Consider the following 24,294-nt stretch of genomic DNA (forward strand, 5'->3'; position numbering starts at 1 on the left):
CGGCCGCCCTTGGCCCTGGAGCTCAGCTCCATGCAGGCCGGTCTCAGTGGTGATCAGAAAGATGGACGGGCCCGAGGGGCACCGGCACGGCAGGCCTCAGTAGCCTTGGGCTCCCCTTCCTGGCCCCGTCGCCGCCTTGGGGTAAGTCTCCTGACCGGTCGGAAGACAGGACAGCCTGGGAGAAGCTGAGGTCTCTGGAATAACGCACGTTGGTTTCAGGACTGGAGGCAAAGTGCGGCCTGGGCCTGACCACGTCTCCAGCTCTCTGCGGCCGCAGCACGTTTGAACCAGCTGGTCACAAGGAGCGCTGGGCCCAGGGTCGCTGAGCTGAGCCCAGCGGAGGGGGCTGAGCTGCAGCATGGAGTTAATACCATGTCCCGACGTGTTGGTTGCTGTGATATTGCCCGTGATGTCTCATCTCCCTCTCACTGCTGCGGCCGCTCTGGGCGGAGGTTAGATCTCAGAGATTCTCTCCTGCAGCCCTTGCCTTACGGACAGGAAAGTGGGCACCCCCCTGGGCGGCAGGGACTGGCCCCGGCCCGGCTGTGGCGAGCGGATGCTGACACCCACTGGCCGGCACAGGGATTGGGGTCTGATTCCCAGCAGCTCTGGAGCTTGGGTACCTGCTGCCGCCACTGCAGCCCTGTAGGTGCACATGGTCAGGGCGGAGGGTGCAGCTCGCCGGAAGAACTCAGGGTCCAGAGAGGGAAACAGACAAGCAGACGGGCCTCAGGGCAGCGGGGAACTTCTAGAGAGCAAACAGGACTCCAGCTGTCCGTGGGCGACCCGTGCTCACATCCTGAGGCAGCCACCTGTCAGCTGAGTGATTTCAGGCCAGAACGTATCCCCTCCGAGCCTCCTCCTGGCCCTCTGGTCATCTTCGAGATGGACGTAGTGATGTAATCTGTCCAGGTTTTCCGAGGAATCAAACAGATGGAAGGACCTAGACGTGTCTAGTACCTATGAGACCCTTTGTAACCAGTGAGACGCAGATACAGTAAAGCTAACATAGACCGTGGACCGCCCAGGGCAGGTGGCTCGTGGGAAGACAGGCTGGCATTCGCAGCTCCAGACCTGGGCTAGTGCTGGGTGACCCTGAGGGAGCCCCAGTCTCCTCCTGGTCCCCTGGGGCATGCTGCTCCGGGGAACGGGAGAGGATACACCCGAGGGTGTCCTGGGCGCTGCACCCACACTGGCGGGGGACACCGTGTGGGCTGGATACCTCTGCACGTGGAGGGGCCTGTCACTGACAGCTGTCTTCCCGTCCTCCCAGGTCATCGGACTTCGGGACGTCCTACACCAAGCTCACCCTTCAGCCTGGCGTCACTACCGTCATCGACAACTTCTACATCTGCCCGACCAACAAGAGAAAGGTAGGCTCTGCAGGGCAGGAGCCGCTGCCGCCTTGCTTCTCCGGGATCCTGACGGCGGGCGGAGGTGTTTACCTCCCAGCTCCCTGCCTCACCCTTCCCGCTTCCGCCTGAATTCGTTTGGATGAATTAAGTTCTAAAGCAGCAGCTGGGCCTTGGGAGAAAGTTTGTCCTGGTGCGTTTGCTTTCCCCTGCCCTGGGCCGGCATCCATCCAGGTAGAGCGGGGCAGGGGCAGGGGTGGCCTCTCTGGAGGGGAGAAGGAATGTCTCGTCTTGGTCTGGCGTCCTTGGATAGCAGCGAGGAGCGGTCCTGATCTCCCGCAGGGTCTTTCAGTTGTTGATTTGGTTTTGATTTGGCCTTGGTGTCTCATCTGAGCTTTACGTTCTGTTTTCTTGGTCTGAGCGTGTCTTCTGACTCTGCTCTCTGCCTGACTGTGGGATCAGGGAACTTTGTCGTTTCCAGGCTACGGCCGCCTCCACCAGGTTCTGTGGAGGAGGAGGCACCATGGTTGCCTCCTAGCCACCTCGGGACCCCAGACTGAGGTCAGAGGAAGCACCCGGGGCAGAGCAATCCTGCGCACTTGACTCCATGCAGGGAAGTAGACCGTTGTCACAGAGAGGAACTTGGACAGATGAGGTTCCTCCTGGGAAATGGGATGTCACGGCAGAGAATTATGACATTGGGGATTAGAACCCAGAGCCCAGCCCACGGGCACCGATAGACGCTCTGACGCCACGTAGAGCCTGGAAAACCCCTGTAGACCGATGAGTGTCCCGGGAAGAGAGTCATCATTACCAGATGGCTGGATGCGGAGGGCGCCGGAGGGTTTGCCGGTCACGCTGACGGCACGTTATTGGGCTCAGAGGAGTCGGTGTGTGCGTGAACTTGGCAGGTTCTGCAGGGACCGAGGCCCCGTCGTAGAGGTTTTGGAACGTGAGGACTGATGTGCATTGCCATTCCCTGGGAGCTGTCCAGGGAATCCTGATTGGCACTTTTTAATGGGATGTCAGCTTTCTAAAGCAGGTCTCTCCCCTCTGCCAACACCCTTCCTTGACTGGTACTGCTGTTAAAGCTTCCTGATGGACAGGATTGGAATGCAGAGGTGGGGAGGGCTGCTGGAGGGGGGGGGAAATTCACGGGGACACCGGTGCCTGCCCGGAGGGGACTCGGGACTGAACAGAGAGAGGCAGGGGTTTGGTTTTGCCCGGGTCTCCCTGGGCCCTGCTCGGGGACTTCACGTGCACCATCTCACTCTGTCCCACAGGGGCCGAGGAAGGAGGTGTTATTAACCCATTTTCCAGGGCAGAAAACTGAGGCATAGGAAGGTGAGACTTGGCGCTTAATCACACGGCTGGTGGTGGGAGGCCTGGATTTGACCCCAGCCTCATGTGGGTCCAGAGCTGAGGGGTTTTCTTGTGCAGGAGTGCGAGCAAGTACGGGGGAATGACCCCCCCAACTACCGCCCCACCCCGACTCCCCGCAGCTCAGCCCACGTGCTCCCCGAGCTGTCCCCGTCCCGTGTCTGGTTGGCCCCAGCCCGGGCTGGTGAGGGGTCAGCGCTGGGATGCAGCCCTTGCTCTGCTGGGAGCTCAGTGCTTTTCCCGCGTGCCGTCCCCGCTCTCTGAGCCACGGGGTTCTCTTGGGGAGCGTGGGGGGGCAGCAAGGGAAATGCCCAGGCAGCACCCTAGCCCAGGCCTGGGTGCGGCAGCGTGTGCATAGAACAGAGACCTTCGCTGGCCAGGAGAGCTGAGTGCTTGGAAGGGGCAAGGACAGACATCCTGCTTCCCTGCCCGCTGTCATCTCTCTCCCTGGGGCCCCTGTGATTTGGAGCGAGACAAGGGAGGGCTGCCGCGGGCTGGTGCTGACCCAAGCCAGAGGCCCCCCATCACCCCCAAACTCCAGCCAGCAGTGGACACGGGAGGCCATGCCGCCCATCTCCTGCACGTCCTCCAATTTCTATCTGTCTAGCCAGCCCAGTCCCGGAAGCTTCCTCCAAGCTGACCCTGCCGTCCGTCACCAGCTGGGAGGACCCACAGGTGCCCAGATGTGACGGTGGCTCCAGGGCCGGCCCCAAACACCATGTCCTCCTTTGGAAACTAGAAAGGCAGAGGCAACAGTGGCAGTCACAGAACGGGGAGTCTCTGAGGCGTGAGGTCAGGGAGGGCTGCTGGGCTGCCAGCAGTGAGGCCAGACAGACCCTGGTCCTGCGCAAAGCAGCCGCTGCTGAGCCTGTGTCCTGCTGTAAAGGGGGTGGCCGGGGGTTAATGAGATGATGGGCGGGGGCTCAGCAAAGGGGCTTCTAGGTCACGTAGGGCATCCCGGCAGGCAGAGGGCACCAGGAGTGAAGCATCAGTTTTGGCTACCTGGGGGCTCAGGGCAGATGGAGAGCTGGGGGCTCTGACTGGGGTGCTCAGCAGAACCTCCTCTGTGGGCAACACTGGGTTAGGGATGGAGGCAGGGAGACGTGTGCATCTTTAAAAGAAGATAGGACATGATCGGCGATGCCTGTGAGAGGTTATTTTGATAATTTGGACATTTAGCCTGGAAATATCGCTGGGGATAGAGGCCGGGTCTGGTTGGCCGCTGTGCCCAGCACAAACACTCAGCCCATGTTAAAGGATGAATGCATGCATGCATGAATGAATGAATGAATGAGCGAGTGCCACAGGCCACAGCCGGTCCCGCTGAATGGACGCTATTGCCGAGTCGCCCACCTGATCCACAGACTCCCCTGCACCTGGATGGGGCCTGTAGGCGTGGAGCCCGAGGCTCCTTCCTGGGGTTGCATGGGGCACCCCGCATTTGTAGGGTAGCCTGGGGGACGGCACCCAGGCCGGGGAGCCCTGTCCTCAGTCCAGTTCTGCCATGACCCTCCAGTGAGGGGACAGCAGGGAGGTCCCAAGGTGTCTCGTCTCTTAACGGGGGCAATGATGGAGGGGAGATTGACAGGGGAGTGCTGAAAGAACCTCACTCATGACTCTGCCACTGAAGATATCCGCTGAGTCACGGCTCCCAAGTGTGTCCCCTTTCCAATCTCTGGCACCTGTGAATGTCACCTTATGTTGTAAATGCATGTAGGAGCAGAAAATCCACAGTCCCTGTCACAGAAAAAGCTGATGTGAGACCACGTCACATAAAGAACCGGAAGCCACGGGGGCTGGTGAAGGTAGAGGGGAGATCTGGGGGCTACGGGCTGGTCTTCCAACTTCTGAAGGGCAGGCCTAGGGATCGGGAAGCAGTCCAGGCAGACTGCTTGGTGGAGACTGGATTTTACTCAGGTCCATCTCCTCAACTGTGCACAGCCCCTAGCACTCAGCCAACACTCAGGAAATACGGGTGCCATGGGCTGGACTGGAGATGGGGTGGGACCCCTTCAGGGAAAGAGATTTCCATTTCATAAAAGGAAACATTTCCCCCTGTCACTGCCTTCATTTATTCGCTCATCTGTAGCTTCTCAATTCCTAAGACACCCACTGGCGATCATTCTCAGTATGCCAGGCCCTAGGCCAGAACCAGATGTCAATCATAGTCATTTATTTGTGCGGAGGCGGGGCATGACTGGGGGGTTTACATCATCACCTGCATTGCCCAGATGAGAAAACAGAGGCTCGGGGGAAGCTGGGAGAATAGTCCAGGTCACCCAGCTGGTAGGTAGCAAAGCTGTCACCAATGGATCAAACATATTGTACTTGGCATTGAGCAAGGATTTAAATCCAGTTCTGCTAGATGCCAGAGCCCCCTCTGTCATAACTTTGAGCTCACCAGGCACCCTGGGGCGAAGTTCCAGGGGGCAGATGGGGTTCCCCATGTCTGTGCAAGCCCAGCGCAGCCTGCTGTGCTGGAAGTGGGGAGTGTGTAACCCGCTGTGGCTGGACGGGGCTCGATCTGACCAGAGCTGAGCTGTGTGACTCAGGGCAGATCCTGTTTCTTCTCCAGGCCTCAGTGTCTCCCTCCATAAGATCAGGAGGTTGAACTGGGGGTTCTCCAAAGCCCCTTGCACCTCCGGCATTCTGGACTCTCCTGGTCTCCTCCCAGGGGAAGAGCAGCAGCTGGGGAATGAGATGCACGTGGGCAGAGCCCAGACTCTGCTCTGTTTACCACGTGTCTCGGCTTCTCCTCCGCAAGAGGGCAGGTTTCACCAGGTGTCCGAGCTCTGTCTCAATCTGACCCCCATCCATTCAGCAGATGTGGGTCAAGGTCCTCCTGCGTGCCAGGCTGCATGCTTGGTGCTGTAGGGTGAGAACCCTGGGTCCAATCTTGTTGCACACGAAGCACCTACTACGTGCTGGGGTCCTTTGCCGGGCGCTGGGATATGAAGGTGAACTGGACAAGCAACTTGATCCTTCCTGAACCTTTGAGGCTCTGGTGGAGCCCTGGGAAACCGAACCTCCCCTGCTGCATTTTTGTGGGAGGAATAAGAAAAGGGGCCAAAGTCGGCCTCTAGCGGGACAGGTTTACCCCAGAGTGAGTGTGATCTGGGAAAAGATGGGGTTCTTCATTTGCAGGGGCGCCTGCTTCAGCGTGAGCTGAGGGTCTACCTCTCCAGTTATTGGTGATGGATAGGTTTTGCAGGAAGGTGTGAATGCTATTAGGAGTCCATTCAACAACAATTACAGGCGAAGCAGTACTTTATATCTTCTTAAGAGACCACTTTGCAACCTGTCTTACAAAATGAATTCCCTTTTATTTTTGTCTTGCCTGTAGTATAATCAGAGCTCCCGCCTTGATGCCCATGGGCGAGGCATTCTACCATTGTCGTGGCGTGACCTGAGACCCTGGGGGCCCTGAGGACCCCTCAGCATCCCCCGTGTGCCTTCCGTGCTGTCTGAGTACCCGATTTTGCTTTGGACTACGAGCACATTTCTGACTCAGCACGAGAACCCCATGGCACGGGGAGAGGGTGTGAGGGTACAGCCCGGGGGAGCTGGCCGCGGCATGGAATTGCTTTCAAGTGTCATGTGAATTTTCACTTTACTTCATGATATATCAGTGTTGGTTTGAATACTAAAATCTCACACACACACACACACTTTCAACAAAAAGTCTTTGTTAACCTGATGACCCAGGACAATCCTCTTGTTTTAAGCCTCAGGACCCCTGGCCCAGCCACCAGCGTGGACCCTCTTGGGTACATGACTCCTAATTGGAGACGCACAGGGTCAGGACAAGATCTCCATCAATTCATCTATTCATTCATTCCGCTCACTCACCTGAGACGTTTTGAGAAAATGCCACATGCCGAGCACTCAGGATCGAAAACTGAATCCGACTGAAATCTTGCCTTCGAGAAACTCAGCGTCGCAGAGGGCGAACCGTGGCTGGTCGCGATGCGGAAGAGCCCGAGCTGCAAAGGCTCTTTATGTATCCGGCTCCGTGTTAGGAGTGTATGTACGTTATCTCTGATCCCTGCAACCCCTGGCAGAGTCAGGACTTGTGCGCCATCTCACAGGAGAAGGGACCGAGGCCAGACAGGTTGTGGAGCTTCTCCGAGGCCACACGCCAGTGGACAGCCAAGTCAGGGTTTGTACCCTGCCCAGGTGGCCCTACTGTCACTGCCCTTCCCACTGCCGGGTCCACCTTTGAGCAGCTCTGTTCCCACACCTAACAGCCTGTCCTCAGGGTCACCGAGGCCGCCCCCTTCAGGCGGCAGGAAGCCTAAGGGAGAGGGCACAGGCCTGGGAGCCGGGTTCAGATCCCAGTGCAGCAGTTGAACCAAGCTCTCTGGACCTCAGAGCTCTCCCTGGGGAGACGGGTGGTGCTGCCTTCCGCCCCTGCTGCCCCATTGGTGCAACTGTGTCCTGCAGCTGAGGTGAGGCCGGGGCTTGTGAATTACTCTACAGCCCGTGGCATGTCTGCTTCCGTGGGACTCAGTGTGTGAAAACATGAAAGGAGGCACTTTCTTCCACTCTTTGTCTCTGGATGTCTTTTCTGTTCCAGGTGTAGAACAGGTCCTAGGCACTCTCTGTCTCTCCATCTCTGCCTCTGTCTCTCTCTCCTCTACTCAGTTCCCCTGCCTTTTATCCCAAACCTGGTCTCCAGCCCTGAGCCCCCTCACTAGTATAGAGGCCCCTCCAGGCCCTCCCTGCTGTGGAGGCCCTACCCCTTCCTGGTATGGAGGCCCCACCCCCTTATCTGGCAGCCCCTCCCCTCCGGTGTGGAGACCCCACTCCCTCCCTGCTGTGGAAGCCCCGCCCCCTCCCTGGTATAGAGACCCCTCCCCTCTACTGTGGAGGCCCTGCCCCTTCCTTGGTATAGACGCCCCACCCCTTCCTGGTATGGAGCCCCCGCCCCTTACCTGGCAGCCCCTCCCCTTTCAGTGTGGAGGCCTCACCCCCTACCTGCTGTGGAAGCCCTGCCCCTTCCCTGGTATAGAGGCCCCGCCCCTTTCTAGTATGGAGGCAACCTTCCCTTCCCTGCTGTGGAGGCCACTCTTCTCGAGCGCAGAGGCCCCGCCCTGCTGTGGAGGCCCCACCCCTTTCTGGGTGGAGCCCCGCCCCCTCTTCCCTGGCAGCTGACCCCTTGGATCAGTCCCTGTCTTCCTTCCTGTTTTGGCCCCAGCGGTGCATGGTGGTGGTTGGCTCTCCGGAGGGAGCCGAGGTTAGCTCCGTCCCATGGACACGGCCACCCGCAGACCCTCCTGTTGCTCAGAGGACTGCTCGGTGGGGCGATCTCTGTCGGTTCCCCTCACATGGAGAGTAGCAGCCCCTGGCAGACTTGCTGCCCGCTGTGTCCTGCGGGATCCCCAGACCCCGTTTCCAGGAGCTTGGAAGCCCAGGACCTGCCTGTGTGTTTAGAAAGCGTTCCGAGCAGCAAGGACTTCGTTTTGTTGGTTTCTCCTCTCATTGACATGCTTGTGCAACTGTGTTATACTTTGCTTTGAAATCTTCTTCCCGAGTGTTGACCAGCATTTCCCTGTTCCGGCCCAAACGTCTGACCAAGGACGTGCCATGAGGAAGGGATCGAGGCGCAGACTGGTGGGAACCCAGCTTTGAGGGGGTTCGCATCCTGGTCTCCCCTTCCTGGTTCTCTGAGGTGTAGTTTGGGGATTAAATGAGATGATGCACGATGTACCACAGCGCCTGGCCCCCGTGTCGAAGACGCAGTGACTGCGTTGTACAGCATCAGGGGGCTCAGTGCCCCCACCTCTGAGCCAGGCCAGTGCACGGGCCTGCAGACACAGTGCCTGGCACACAGCGGGGGCTCTGAGAGGACCAACCTCGCCACTGCGCATCTTTCCCAGGCCTAACAGTGCCATCAGGCCTGAGCCTGGACCCCTACTCTGTCCTCCTGTCACCCTGGGAGGACCCGCCTTCTCCCTATTGTCAGAAAATGGGCTTGAGATGCACACTGAACGTAAGGCAGCAAGCTCAGGGGTGTTCATATCTGATCTGGGCTGCTGCAGAGCTGGCCACATCTGCGTCTGTGGCTTTCCATGGCACAGGGACATGGGCGCCCTGGCGCCGTGCCCTCACATGTAGCGCTTACGCTCAGGACGCCTCCCCAGACCCTGGGACCTGGGCCTGCACCGGGGCTGCCACTGAACGTGAAGCACTCGGAGACGCCAGGTGCACCCTCTTGGTGTGTGCTCCATCGACGTGAGGGGAGGCTGGGCACCCACAGCATTAGTTCTCTGGGGTGGGAGGTGGGCAGGCCTTGTTGAGTTTTGTTTCTGCTGTAGATTTTTGCCTGCCAGGGGGCATTCATGGCACCCTGTGCTCCTGCGTGCTTGCAAACTGAAGCCATGCCTGGATGACACTCTCCAGGCAGGATGCACGCAGGCCGTTGGTGGGGGGACCCAGGCCTCCCTGGGAGCCCCGAGTGGGCTGTTCTCAAGGACGAGGCAGGAAGGGTCCATGGGATGAGATCAGATGTGCTGGTTTGCTTATCTTTTAAGAAAGTTCTTTTGTTGTGGTGGGGAGGCTGGCGTGGACTGAAGGAGAGTCCACTCTTCACCCATGCATCCATCCACCCACCCACCCATCTAGCCATCCACCCACCCACCCATCTAGCCACCCATCCACCCATCCATCCACCCACCCACCCACCCATCCATCCACTCATTCAGCCATCTGATGGGCGTCTGTGTGGCTCCAACACCTGTGGGGTCCAGGTGAGCAATGATGAGGCTGATCCTGGGTGGGCAGGTTCACGGGGAGGGCAGGGACACGGTCAGAAGACATGCTGTGATTAGATGATGCCCCCAGTCTTCTGGTATGAGCAGTGGGTGAATGGGGGTGCTGTTTCCTGATACAGGGGAGGCCCTGGAGAGGCGGTAGACCTTAGGGGGAGCATGAAGAACACAGGATGGGATACACTGTGTCCATTGGCCTGCAGCCTCCAGAGGTGATGGCCAGGAGGCCCTCAGCGTGGCCAGGCCAGAGCAGGAGACCAGTCAGGGCTGGCAGCACGGAAGAGCCGTGTGTGCCCACTGCGGCTCTGGTTCCATGGGGTGGGCTCTCAGGGGGCTCCCCTCAGGCCTCTTTCCTGTTCCGGGGTTCTCTGGTCAGCCTCGGCACAGAGGACGAGGCAGATGGGGTGGAGTCTGACCCCAGCACCCCCAGCTCTCTGAGGGTAAAGCCAGGACTCCCGAACCCCGCCCGCACGGTCCCCAGGTGTCACCCCCTTCCCCGGATTGGCGCTCGAGATCAGTTACCAGGGGTGGGAGCCCCTGTCCGGTGGGAAGACAAGCCCGATCGCGGGGGCCTGCGGGGGCTGGGAAGTAGACCTGGTGCCGCACGGGCCTTCGCTTCCAGTCGGCGATGTGCTCCATGCTCCATTTCCCCGGAGCACTGAGTGTCCTCTCCTGTCCATGAGAAAAATGGCTCAATTGGGCCTGTCGGTATACAGAGCTTCTGTCTCAGAAATAGAGCGAAACTCTCGAAACTTCAGCTAATGTGTGGGAAATGATGCCCTCTTAAAGCCAGCAGGTTGTTGCAGGAGAGAGGAGAGAAAGGGAAAAACCGTTTTCTCAGAAAACACGTCTCCTGGGCTCCGGCCTCTGGAACTAATAAGCAGAGAGGGAAAGAGACTCCGGATTTACTCTGTCTTCTGCAGATGGTGCGGATTCTGAAACCCCAAACGCCACAACCACAAAATTAAGTAGAATGTAAAAGGGCCATCCCGGGGGCGTCTCGGGGCCCCCACCTGTGTGTCAGGGACTTCATCCTCTTTCGCGGCGTCCCAGGGACCCCCTGATGCACACCTACTGTGTTCTGCTCAGTGCTCTGTGTGTGCACGTGTCCGTCCATCCGGGCCGGGTGGAGTGAGAGGGAGAGAGGCCGGGCTGGGGCCGGGGAGGCGAGAGCGATGGGGAATCACCCAGGGGCACAGCGGCACCCCAAGGCAGTGACTGCAGCTGACATGTTAGAGATGAGAAAACAGAGCCTCACGGAGTGAGGCGATGGGGTGGCGAGCGGGACGTGCACGTGTCTCTCGGGGCCCCACGTCACGTGAGTCCACTCTCCTGTCGCTGCGGGCCCTGGGAGGCCCTGGTGTTTGCTAGACCTGCTGCCCTCACTTGACCCATAAACTGAAGCCTTTGGCTGGCTCTGTCTTCAGGGCAAACCAGGGTGTGTGTCCTTGGCCCAGAACCACCTTTGCTGCATCACGGAGACCGGGGAGGTGGGGGATCGCCATCCCGGGGAGCTCAGACACTTTGAGGGGCTCGGGCGTGGTCTCCAGGTCGGCCGACAGCGAGTGGGCGCTGACCCCGGTCCCCCCCATCCTACTCTTTCTCCCCCGCCCCGGATGGCTGGGGGATGAGGTGCTTGCTCAGCTGCAACGCCGGCCCGCCCAGAGGGGGACCCCAGAGTGGGAAAGCTCTTTCCTCCTCACCTGTAGTGTGGACCCCCCTCCTGGCCCATCGTGGCCCCGTCTCTATATTGGACGTGGCCTCCATCGCAGTGACAGAAGCCCTGGCTGGCTCAGTACGAGGTACATAATGGGTGGTGCTGTCCTCTGGATGGGAGAGCAGGTGATGGGTTTATCTCCCTCATGCCTGAGGGCCACCAGGGGGACCCGCGAACACAGGCTGACCACGCCGCGTGGCCCTGAAGGTCGTCGACTGTGTCCTGTGCAGCCGGTGTGGGAAGGGATGCTGCCTCCGGGCTGAGTGCACTGACTCAGCACAGACCCCATCCTGGTTTCCCACGGTATCCCCGCCCAGCATCCCCGTTAAGTGAGAGCCGGGCTTAAGGAACCTGCCTCTGATCAGCTGTTGGCCACAGCCCGAATTTCACCCCTCTTCCCTTCAAAGGCAAGTGCTCAGAAAAGAGTGGCAGATGCGTTTGTCCTTGTGCATGGAGGCTCTTAGGAAACTTGAAGGACCATAGCCTGGTAAAAACGACTTAAAATTGACAGTGATTTCCGCAGTGGGGGAAGCCCAGTCACCGCGAGGAGGCCCTGGATAGGTTAAGAGCGCCTCCAGCTTCCGGAATCTTTGTTTTTCTTTTTTTTGGCATCAGCACCTTTGTTGAATTTTTCCCCCATGGCTCCACCCCGTGGCTGCAAGATCAACTCCTTTCCTGACGTGTAAGCTGGCCTTCTCCAGGCCTTTACCCATAGCTGGCGCCACACCCCCGCGGGCACACGGGCAGAAGCCCAAGCGTGGTCCTCTGCACTGCCAAATTCCTCCCCCTCCACACCCCACCCACTGTGGACTCCTGCCAGCGCCCTGGGCCTCTCTCCATGTCCTCTGCCACCCCCGCCCAAGCTACCCTTCCTCTGACCTGGCTCAGCCCAGTGACCTCCCACCATCACCCCAGTCCCCCCTAACCTGCGTCCCTCAGCTTCCAGAGCTCAGCTCTGCCCGGGCCGCCTGGCCTTCTGTTGTTCTTCGTGTGAAGCCCAAACTGCCCGCCTCCCCAGCCCGCAGGCCCGTGCCCTCTGACCAGCTGGCCATCAGAAGTGGTGATCCCTTCCAGCTCAGGCCCTTCCCCGTGTTCCTCCAGTTCAGGGTACACCCTCCCCGGGCCACACCTCCCCTAAGGCAGTTAGGACAGACGACACCTCTCCATCCCCTTGCTAGGGCCAAATAATGACCCCCAAAGATGTCCACATCCGAATCCTCAGAACCTGTGACTATGTTACCTCTCGTGGCAAAGAGGACCGTGCAGATGTGATTAAGCTAAGCATCTTGAGATGGGGAGATGATCCTGGATTATCCCCTGGGCCCACCGTTGTCACAGTAATCCTTGTAAGAGGAGGCAGGGGGATCAGGGAAGGAGATGTGACATTGGAAGCAGAAGGTCACAGGGTGGTAGGGGGAGTAGGGGAGAGAAGGGAGCGGGGAGACTGGAAGATGCTGCGCTGCTGGCTTTAAAGATGGGAGAGGCCGCGAGGCAAGGAACGTGGGCAGCTCTAGGAGGTGGGAAAGGCTGGGAGTGGATTCTCCCCTGGAGCCTTCAGAAGGGAAGCGGCCCTGCCCACACCTGGGCTTCAGCCCAGCGACACTGATCTGGTACTCAGACCTGGAGAACTGTAAGACAATACACCTGTGTTACTGTAGCCCTGAAGCTGTAGTAATTTACCACAGCAGCCATAAGAAACTCATGCACTACCCAGGGTCCCAGGGTCCCCAGGCTGCCAGGGACCCGAGAATACTGCGGTGTCTGAGCCCGTGGAGAGCCAGGCACCATGGGGTTCCACTGGGGTCCAGGTCGTCCCACACCCTTTTGGTCCCATTGCCATCTGGGGCGAGGGTCGAAGGGCTTCTCCTCGGAATGGAAGGAGCTTTGTAACGTGAGGGCCTGGACGGAAAACAGTGGGCAGGCGTGTGGCCGTGGATGACGCTGGAGGGCGTGGTGCCACTGGCTCAGGCGGGGTGGGGCGTTGACAGCAGCCCCGGGGAGAGGAGGGTGCGGCTCCTCTACCTCCCAGCAGTGGAGACGCAGGTCCTGGATCTAGGAAGGACTGGGCCTTGGGGATATTTCCTGGGCCCCTCTGAGCCTTGTTGGTAAAATGGGCTTCCTCATCACAGGGTTTCTGTAAAGGTGGAACGAGGTGCTTTCCGGGGTCCCGGGCACGGGGTCGGGCACCGAGCCATTGCCGTTCCGCGAGCGTTGCCGTGTGTGTGTATCGTTATTCACCGAAGCCACGCAGCAGCTGAGCCAGGTGTCCTCCACCTGCCAGTGAGCAGCCTGCAGCTCAGAGAGATGAAGAAGTTCTTCGGGGTCAGGGCAGTGTGGGAGGCGTGGAGGAGCTGGACCCCCGTCTGGGCGGGGGTTCTTACTGTGCCCTCCCTGCCACCCAGGCTCTGTGGCGAGTACAGGGCAAATCCACGGTGAGGCAGAGGGAAGCCCAGGGAAAACGCTTTGTATGCATATTTCCGGTACGTGCCTGTCGCCCAGCTCTGGCCGTTGCATTCTATCATTCACAAAGGTACTGACCGTGCCTCTCCTCCCCGCGTGTGCAAACACCCCGGTTTCCGGGAATCCGGCGAGTTGTGTGGTTTATCCGGTGGCTGCCTGCACTAGGAGAAATCGTCAGACACGAGGGAAAATATAAATCAAGGGAACAGAGTGTCTCATGTATGTACACGGATTTGATTAGTGAGGAGAGTGGGACGAGCCACTTCACCTCTCTCTGAACTAGACGTCGGCTGGAAATAGGGATATCAGCACCTACCTGTGTCATTCTCTGCAGGTGTTTATGGGAAGGACTTGGGGCCGTGTTCGTGCAGTGGGAAGGAGGCCTGATTGGTCAGTGGTGTCAGGCTTGGGTGCCAAAGGGGTAGAGTGGCAGCACCTATGTCGCATAGCAGCTGTCTGCACGTGACCTTTGTGGGGCCTTTTATTTCTAGTGTTTTCTGTTCTACTTGTCTTCCTTTGACAAACCAGCCACCAGATAAATACCCCCCACCATGCTGGCTCGTTTGAGTGCAAGTAATATGAAGTCACTCAAACAAGAAGAGTAAGACATTGGCTCATGTAACTGTGAAGACCAGGGGCAGGGCTTCCTTCAGGCACGGCTTGATCCGGGGCCTCGAACAGTGACAGACATCAGGAATCAGTGTCTCTCCCCACCTCTCGGCTCTGCTCTCCTGAGCTTAGGCTTGCATTTCAGGCACAGTTGGGTTGTTTGGTGGAAAAGATGACCTCTGGCAGCCCCAGGCACGTGTGATCCTTGGCACCATGATCTCAGAAGGAGCAGGGGTCCTTTCCCAGTAGTTTCAGCACAGATCCCAAGGAAGACTCCCATTGGCTGGGCTGGGATCATGTGACCTGTTCCTGAAGCAGTGGGTGTGGCCAGAGGGAGCTGGTGCTCTGATTGGCCAGGTCCGGTCATGTGTTCTCTGGGGGGCAGGGTCAGCCCACCCAAGTGGAATATAGTGAAGGGAAGATGGGTCCTCAAGCCTGGCAAGCAAGGTTTTGTGAACAAGAGCAGGTGGAAGAAAGAACAGCCCATGTGTCCGCATCAACCAGCGTTTACTGACATTGCTTCTGTTGAGTTTCTTCTAACTATACTGTTAAAAAAAAAAAAATCATTCCTTATTTGAGGAATTTTTCTTTCAAATCTCAAACTCCCTCTTCTTGCCTCTTTCAACTCAGCAGTAAGTGTATATTTTTAGCTTGAAAGAAAGACCTCACAGCCAGCCTTGTCACAACTTGCTTTCCCATGGAGGTGCCCTACCCTCACAGCGTTCCAGATGTGGACCCCAGTGGGGGTGGGGGGGGCTTTGTGTGAGGAGCTGTGGGTGAGGGGAGGGTTCCCCATGCCAGCAGGCCCTGAACCCAGGCCAGGACCTGGGGCACTGATAATCTACCTGTCACTGGTCACTTCCCCTGCTCTTACTGGGGTGGGATGAACTTGGGCAGCCACTGGCCTCTCGAGACCCTGTGTCCTCAATGTGACATGTTGCGCTCTGCACAGGAAAGAAAAAATATGTCAAAGCTTATGAAGGGCCCAGCACCCGCCTGGGCATGTAGTAGGTGCTCAATTAACGCCTGTTCCCTCCCATGAGCACCCACAGCCCACTGTCTGCAGAGGGCTCGTTGTCAGGGTCCATCTCATCCATTCTCTCCAGACCAGTGGAGGCTCCTCCTGGGCCAGCGCCACGTCTTATCCAACTTTACTGCCCAGGCCCGTTCAGGACAACCACATCATGGGCCCCTGGGAACTGACTAGAATGTGCCACATCAGCTCCCAGCGCTGGGGGCGTGGGGACAGGGCATGGCATCAGGAGATGGAGTGAGCCCTAGCGTTTGTTCCCAAAGACTGGAATGAGTCCAACATAGCTCAAACACAGATCTGCCAGTGACAGGGCTGGGGGAGGGCTGGTGGTGACCGGAGATAGCCACTCCTCTTTTTTTTTTTTATTGGGGTATAGTTGTTTTACAATGTTGTGTTTGTTTCTACTGTACAGCAAAGTGAAGTAGAGTTCCCTGTGCTACAGGTTCTCATTAGTTATCTATTTTATACTATTAGTTAGTGTATATATGTCAATCCCAAACTCCCAATTCATCCCCCCCCTTTCCCCGCTTGGTGGTGTCCCTATGTTTGTTCTCTATGTCTGTGTCTCTATAAAGAAGATGTGGCACATATATACAATGGAATATTACTCGGCCATAAAAAGGAGCGAAATTGGGTCATTTGTAGAGATGTGGATGGACCTAGAGACTGTCATAGAGAGTGAAGTAAGTCAGAAAGAGAAAAACAAATATCGTATATTAACGCATATATGTGGAATCTAGAAAAATGGTCCAGATGAACCTGTTTGCAAGGCCACTCCTGTTTACAATGTAGGGAGACAGTGTCTTTTTGTTCCTCGTGTGTGTGTATGTGTGTGTGTGTGCGCGTGTGTGTGTGCACCAGGGGGGTTCCCTGGCCCTGAGCAACCCTAACGCTGTGCTGTGGGGGGTAAAGGCTGGAGTCAGTGGGGACCTGGGTTCCGGGCCTGCCCCCGCCTTGTCCTCCAGGGCTGCCTGCAGAGGACAGCATCTCTCTGGGCCTCAGCTTCTGCACCTGCAAAAGGAATGTCAGCCTCCTGCAAGTCCACGGTCCCCCAGCACTGCAGCTTTTTGTGGCTGTGGGGCTTTGGTGGCGGTCAGCAGAAGCCAGTGCAAGCCTGCAGCAGCAGAGGGATCTTTACTGGAAAGACGTCAGATGGAATTAGAACCCCAGGAAAGTGGCCAGCAAAGGGCAGGGAGGCTGCAGGGGCAAAGAACCCAGCGTCACCCACCCGCGTGTCTCCGAGAGATTGTGGACTTGCCACTTGCGAAGGCAGAGGGGCCTTGACGGATGGTACCAGTGTGACAGTGGGAGGTGGGAGAGTCTCCCCAAATAAACGGGAGTGGGTGCCTGTGACCACACGTCCTTTGTCCTAAGGGGGAAATAAAAGGTCCAAGTGTCCGAGCCCCTCTGTCCATCTTTCTGACAGGGGACCACAGGGTACGGTAAGAGACAACGTTGGTTCCAACGTGACCCTCCTGTTTGTCAGCCAGGGTGCCCTTGGACCTGTTACGTAACGCCTGGGCCTCCTGGTTCCTCTGTGACACAGATGGATGACGGCAGGCCCACGGGGGCATAGCCGCTGTGCACCGTTGGGGGCTGAATAAGGTCCCCTAAAGACGCCCCCATCCTAAATCCCCCAACCTATGAATGTCACCATAAATGGGTGGGAACAGGGATTCTGCAGACGGGATTAGGTTAAGGATATTGAGATGGGAGATTATCCTGGATTATCCGGGTGGGCCCAGTGTCATCACAAGGGTCCTTATCAGAGGGTCCGAGTGAGAGACTGAAGACACTGCGCTGCTGGCTTGAAGACAGAGGAGGGGCCACGAGCCAAGGAATGCGGGCGCCTCGAGAAGCTGGAGAAGGGAGGAAATAGATTCTCCTCTGGGGCCTCCAGAAGGAACCAGCCTCACTGACATTTTGACACTTTGACACCTTGATCTAAGCCCCATAAGCTTCATTGCAGACGTCTGATTCCAGAACGGTAAGGTAATACATTGGGCTTGTTCACAGCCACTAAGTTTGTGACGCTGTTACAGCAGCTACAGGAAACATCACACGCTCCCGGCACCCTCTGTCCCCTTCCCTAGCATTTCAGTGGGAGAGACGCCCCACAGCAGGTTCCCAACCCATGTCACCTCCCTCCACCCTTTCTCCAGACGAGGGACGCCTCGAGGTGCTGTGGCACAGGGGCTCCCACCCGGGAGGCAGGACTGCAGACCTGAGACCCACCATCCTTGGCGCTGTCACCTTGAGCAAGTTCTAACCTTTGGCACGCTCGCCACTCACCGTCTTTGGAGGGGCCCTTCCTCCCGCAGTCTGGAGAGAGCGGTGCGCCTGCTGAATGGGGAACCGTGACCCGCACTTCCCAGGCTGCGGGCGGTCATCCTTGTTCAGGTCAACGATCTAACGCCCTGGACCGGCAAGAGGGCCCCAGGGTGGGGACAGGGCTGCTGGGGACCAGGGGGCCACCTGCCCAGCTTCTGTCTCAGCCTTTGTTTTCTTCCTGGGGTGTCTGATTCAAGGTCGAGCTTTGATAATTGCACTAACAGGTGTAGCGGCTACCAGGGACTTGGCCTCTCCTTCCTGCTACTCTGTTCCTGAAGATTTTGGCCACCCCTGTCATTGCTTTTAGCTTGCCATGCAAGAGATGCTGGATGGAGCTCTAAAAAACGTGATTGAAATTCTTAAGGGAAAATCACTTTGCTATCGCTGGTCTGAATCTCTCAGCCCATCCTCCCCTCGTTCCTACCCCGAGAAAGGATTGCTTTTATAAATGGGATTCTCGGGCCAGAGCTCGGTGGGGCCTGTCCCTCCAGCCCGGTTTGGTGGGTACACGGTGACCCCCTACTCTGTGCGCTACCGAAAAAAATAAGGATCCTCCTAAGGCCCTGCCACGGTGAGTCTCAAAGTCCAGGAGAGCCGACAGACGAGGACACGGGCGGTGCTAACACAGGCGGGTCACGCATGCTGGGCCAGAGGGCGGCCGAGGGCTGGGACCTGCAGCGGGGCACCAAGCAGAGACCACGGCGCCACGTAGCAGCCAGGAGCCCACCCAAGTGGGCACAGCGCCAAGGGCAGCCATCCTCCCGTCTCATGTCTCACGGTCGGGCTGGGTGGGCTTTGCCGCCATGAACTTGGTGTCTGGTGTGAATTCCCAACTCCCTCCCCCCAGACCTTGGCCGCCTCTCCGTGTGAACACAAGGCAGCCTGGTAGCCAAGCTGCTCATCGGATGACTTTTATGTTATTTTAAAAAATCGATCAGCACCTCCTGGGCCGGGTCCCAGTCCGTGAAAGGAGACTGTGATTAGGTATAGGAATAAACTGTAATACCACACAAATAATACCACCACGTAATCACTCAGGTACAGGAGAATAATTACACGGGTAATCATGCTCTGTAGCTGTCAGCGCTGCCCGCCCCACGGATCCTGGTGCTCTTAATGGTTGCAGGCGCCGTAACTGCTCCGCGCAGCCCATAGATACCTAAGGACACAGCCAGATAGGAATTCTAATTGTCATGTAATTAGAAAGCTATTAAATCGTTATTTGTCCCACATCAATGAGCCAGTGTATGTCCTCCAAAGTCCTGTGATACTTTTAGCAAAATGTGGCCATCTCCCTCACCGGCAGGGAAATAAATACCTTTTCTCCCTGAGAGCGAGGGCCCTCGTGAGACGAGCACAGGAAGTTTCTAAGGGTCCTCAGTGGTGTGTGTGATGTCACTGGGGTTTCTGTTCTCTGAGTTGACCAGTCGTTTTCCTGGCCCTTGCATAGAAGATAAAGATCGCCAGGAAGGGGTCTTTGCCCCCCTGGCCACCAGCACTTTCACCGGGGCATAGAGGGTGATCCTGGGCTAAAACCTGGCTGGTGGTTGGGACTTCCCTGGTGGTCCAGTGGTTAAGACTCTGCGCTTCCAATGCAGGGGGGCGCGGGTTCGATCCCTGGAAGGGGAACTAAGATCCCCCATGCTGTGCGGAGTGGCCAAAAAATAAAAAAAAAAAAACCTGGATGGGGACAGGAAGGCTGCCAGGTTAGGGGTATCTCTAGACCACGACACTGATTTCTCAGACAAAACAGTGTCAGCCACTGCCCCAGGCTTCCTCAAGTTCCCCGTAAACCGACTGGGAAAAAGGAGCATAGATAAAATGCCAGAAACAGAGACCAAGCTGGGACCTGAGACCAAGCTAGGACCTGAGACCTTCCACTTAGCAGAGCGCTCGTGAACCAGAGCAGCCCTGCCCACCAGCAAGAGGCTGGGAAACCCTCCATCAAAGGCCCAGCTGGGTGGGCATCTCGGCGAAGGCATGCTGTTCCCTCCCTCTGCCCCACCTACACCCCGAGCCTCTGTACTTGCACAGCCTATAAGGCAGGAGTGGGGTGTGGGTACCTCTGTGGGGAGATTACGTCCTGTGGTTCACGGTCCCTGCAGGACAGTCAGTGTGGGTGGAAGGCGGAAGTTTAGGAGAAAGGACAGTGATGAAATGCAGCTCCCAGAGAGAAGGAAGAAGTGGGAAGGGAGCGAGGGTGTTAAGGAACACTTGTAAGACACCAAAATTTCAATGACAGACCAAGGGCATCTCAGAGGCATGAGAAGGTAGGATGGACACCGCGGGGAAAATGAATCAGGAGGAGAAACTCCGGAAGTTCTCACGAATAAAGAGGCTCGAGGGGCTTCCCTGGTGGCGCAGTGGTTGAGAGTCCGTCTGCTGATGCAGGGGACGCGGGTTCGTGCTCCGGTCCGGGAAGATCCCACATGCCGCGGAGCGGCTGGGCCCGTGAGCCATGGCCGCTGAGCCTGCGCGTCCGGAGCCTGTGCTTTGCAACGGGAGAGGCCACGACAGTGGAGAAGCCACAACAGTACCACACACACAAAAAAAAGAGGCTGGAGACAACAGGGTCATAAGAAGGAAGATGCTACGCAGGGAAGGAGAGAGAGGGCCTGCCAGAGAACTACAGGCGTATCCAAGTAAGAATCTGGAGCAAAGGGACCGGAAGCAGTGATCAAAGATTGAGGGGTGGGGTTTGGGGAGTGGGTGAGTTTTTCAGAGAAATAAAAAAGCCCTTGTTAAGCCTCCCTCACATTCTGAATTGTTTTCTTTAATTACGAGGGGAAAATGTCTTTTTTCTCAAAAGAGAAAAATTGTTTATAAAAGAATGAAAGCCAGGCCACTACAGACATGTTTTCAGTATTAAATTTCAAAATAATAGAATGGATTTCGAGGTCTGCAGATAAGTACGGAAAAGCTGGGATCTCAGAATTTAATCCCCAGCTCAGCTGTCATGCGTAGGTTTAGGGAATACCAAGGCCTCTAACTTACATGACCAGGCATCAGTCTTGAAAGGGAAATGCCCTGAAGACATCTTCTGGCAGCAGAGAGATGGGTTAAGCTGAGGGCGGTTGAAGGCCGAGAAGGTCTGGCGTAGAAGCAGGGGAGGACTGAGGCCAGGTAAACACCAGATGCAGCTCAAACAGGTGTTGTAACAATGGATAGAAACAAAATGTACACGTCAAAAATATATTTTTTGGAAAGGAAAAGCTTTCCTCCGAAATCTGGTTAATAGTAATAAGGACTGTGATCTTGGGAAACGGGAGGAGGAAGATGAAGGTGGGAGAGAAGCTTCCAGACTCCTTTCCAGACATCGAGGGAAGTCAAAGCCACGCTTCATTCCTTATTTTGGAAAAAACATAAACTGAAGAATATTCTTTAGAAACTTTAAATAATCTTTAGTGGAGTCCAATCAGAGAGTTCACTGCCCACATCCCTGGAGAAGATAAATGCAAGTAAAACAACCATGTGACAAAAGACAGGAGTGCGTGACACAGCAAGGAAGTGTTTAGAACAGCGTAGCTGATGTAAGTCACACATCACTCATGACCGTGAAGTAGACCTTGACTCCTTGCCCTTGAGCACTCAGCCTCCTGGGAGGGATGGACCAGGGACGCAGGACGCCAAAGGGGGAACCTCACCTGCTTTAAAATACTCCCGGCGGTCTCACCTGATGCGCTTCTGATGCTGGAGGATTGAATGCTGTGAACTGGAAGATGCTTTGCCAGCTGTGACGTGTGAAAGGTGTTTCTTATCACGGATGGTTAGATGACACCAGTGAGTGACATTATGATATTATTTGAGGGACTAGAGAAGGACCACCCCCCCATCACATCCTCTCCATGCTGACCCATCCCAGCCCTCTTTCTGAGAACATCTTCCCTGGGAGGTGACTCTGGTGCTAGACATACCACCAGTGAAGTTTCAAGTCCCCAGGTAGACTTAACAAACACCTTTGAAGTAGTTAGAGGTAAACTATTTAGAATATGTGGAAATAGAAAGAAGAAAAAGGTGCCTGCGCTGTCCTCAGGACATGTTTTTTGTGAACAAAAGTATAGAAAGTTATTTAAACACATTTAAGAAGATGCCAGTAAAGGAGGACTATACTGTGTTGATGGGTCGGGGGGAAACCAACTTAGTAAAGAAGTCGGTTCTTCTCAAACGTATCTGCAGACAATGCAGTTCTGCGTGAAAACACCAATAGGTTTGGGGTCGTTTCGTTTTGTTTGAACTTAGCAAGCGGATTTGGAAATGAATATCAAAGAGCAAAGGACCGAGAATGGCCAAAGAAGGCTCAACGCCCCTCAAGAGCAAAGCAGGTGCCTTGCTTTACTGAAAACACCCAGAATTATCACAACGATTGGCATACTTTGGAAAGACAAATTGACCGATGGGACCAAATCAAGTGCCCAGAGACAGACCCAGATACGTCCAGAAACCTTAGGCCCTGCTGGTTGGCGGGGGTAGGGATGGAGTATTTAACATGGTGGCAGGGCAATGGGTGATGCCCTTGAAAATAAGTGAGACTGAACCCCCATCCTCACTATGTAACATTCATTTCCGGTGAAATAGACACCTGTACATGAAAGACAAACCCATAAATCTCTTAGAAGATGAAACAGGAGAATATTTTCCTGACCTTGTTATAAGGAAGGATTTCTCCAACAAGACAAAGCTCAAATCTTGAAGGAGATGGAAAAGTTGAATGCTTACGTATGCTTGTGGATAGAGCGGGGCATTTGGATACCAGGCAGAGACACGGAATTAAGTGCCAACGTCGGGCTTTGCAACGTTGAGATTTGTGGGAGCCTCAAGGAAGGCCAGATCCCTGAGAGAAATGCCACGTGGGCTGAGCTGGCCACGCGAGGGAAAGCAGGGAGATCAGGGCACTTGAGAGAGGCTTGATGACATAAATGTCCTGGTGTGTAGAGACAGGTGTGTAGGGACGAGTGTGTGTGGACAGGTGTGAGGGATGCAAGCTAAGTGCTTGGAGGCTGAGGTGCTGAGGCTCAGGGGAAAATGCAGAGAAGTCGTCACAGCCATAACTCTGCCCGGAATCCTCCGCTTGGCCTGGCAGATCACTGGGCTGATCACAGGAGGAGGACGAAGAAGCATCGTCCAGGTGCGTGTCCTGTTTACGCCTCTCCTGGAAGCCGGAGTTCAGATCCAAAACACACAGACGACCTGCTGGGACCCCTTCAGGATAAACACACCCTGTGCATGAACGTGATGGTAATTGCATGAGACGGACCATTTCAGAACCTCCAGCTGGGTGAGTGGGTCGCTGTTAAACTGCCTCGTTTTAATGGCCACTTTCCCGAGGAGCAGTTATGTACAACCGCCTCCGAAATTGTCTGGGAATGACTTACCGCGGGCAGCGTTCTGATGGTGCTTTCTAGCAGAGACACACAACTCCCCGCCCACCTGCGTGGGCTGGCGGAACCCGGAGGAAAACGCCAGCACCCTCACCAGCCTGTGCAGGCAGGCGGGTGAGGAAGATCCAAAGTGGGGTCCACTCAGTGGTGCCCTGGGAATCTCTCCACCCAAAGCCAACATTTGGGAAAAGCACCCCGTTCTCACTCATCCGTCAATTATTTAGTGTTGGAGATAAGAAAAGGAACAAAACAGCACGCATGCTCTCCTTCCCCTGAGGGAAAGTGGCATTGACTCAAGCAAACCCTGGTGGTGGAGGTAATGCACAAGTGTTAGGAGAACACATTGCTTTAAAAGTCGCTCTGGCAGAGGGTTATGGGGAGTTCTCCATGCAAAAGGGGCACTTGAGCCAAAATCCGAAGGCAGGAGTTACATAGGTGAAAGGTGGGGAGGAAACAGCAGGTGCAAATGTCCTGAGGCTGAGAGAGCTGGAGGAAAGCCAGCGTGGTTGCAGAGCCATCTGGGGAAACTGTTCAAAAGGAATAGATGAGATGGTTTGCAATTAACATAGCAATTGCCCACTAGCAAAAGGTGCATCTAAAGTGGTTTAAGAGTTCTGGAAACAGTCTGTGTATTACACACTCCACTAACATCTTAACAGTCATTGACTCCCAAGAGAGATGGAAACTAATAAAGGGTGTTAAACAGAGAATGACAACACTGGGGTTGTATTTGAAAAGGTCTCCTATGGTGGGGTAGGAGGAGACCCAGCTGGAGGCCACTGCCGTCATCCAGGTGAGGGGTGATGGAGGTCTGGACTGTGGTAGTCGGGTTTCAGCAATGGGAACAGTGGGGTCACCCCTCTGAAGCCGGAGATGCTGGGGGAGGAGTGGGTTTGTGGGTAAAAATAATGAATTTTCTCTGGAGCATGTTGATCTTGGAGAACCTTGAGACGTCGAGTGGGAAGCAGACATTTGGATGTGTGAGTGAGGAGCTTGGAGGAAGCGCTGGGCTGGAGATGCCTGTGCAGCGTGTGTCAGCTAGAACTTGGGCACCGAGGAATTCTCCCAGAGGGGATGTGGAGAGCCAGAGAGGAAGAGGCCTGGCCCCAGAGCTGACGGGCTGAGCTAGACACTGTGCAAAGACAGAAGAGATCCAGACCCAGTCCTAGGCTGGTGGGAAATATATGCAAGTCCAGTCTGCACAAGAAGAAGAGTTCAAGAAGATGCAGTCAGAGAACTAGGCTCCAGAATTTGCTGTTCATCC

General features: G+C 56.1%; 1 protein-coding gene across 1 annotated transcript in view; it reads left to right on the forward strand.

Annotated features, from left to right (window-relative positions):
- SORCS2 (sortilin related VPS10 domain containing receptor 2) overlaps window positions 1–24,294 on the forward strand; it is a 477,363-nt gene that overhangs the window by 288,096 nt on the left and 164,973 nt on the right. The window contains exon 3 of the mRNA XM_060147451.1: window positions 1,274–1,373. Coding sequence (XP_060003434.1) covers window positions 1,274–1,373 — 100 coding nt within the window. The remainder of the gene's footprint in view (window positions 1–1,273; window positions 1,374–24,294) is intronic.

Source organism: Lagenorhynchus albirostris, chromosome 4 (genome assembly GCF_949774975.1).
Source record: "Lagenorhynchus albirostris chromosome 4, mLagAlb1.1, whole genome shotgun sequence".
Lineage (NCBI taxonomy): Eukaryota > Metazoa > Chordata > Mammalia > Artiodactyla > Delphinidae > Lagenorhynchus > Lagenorhynchus albirostris.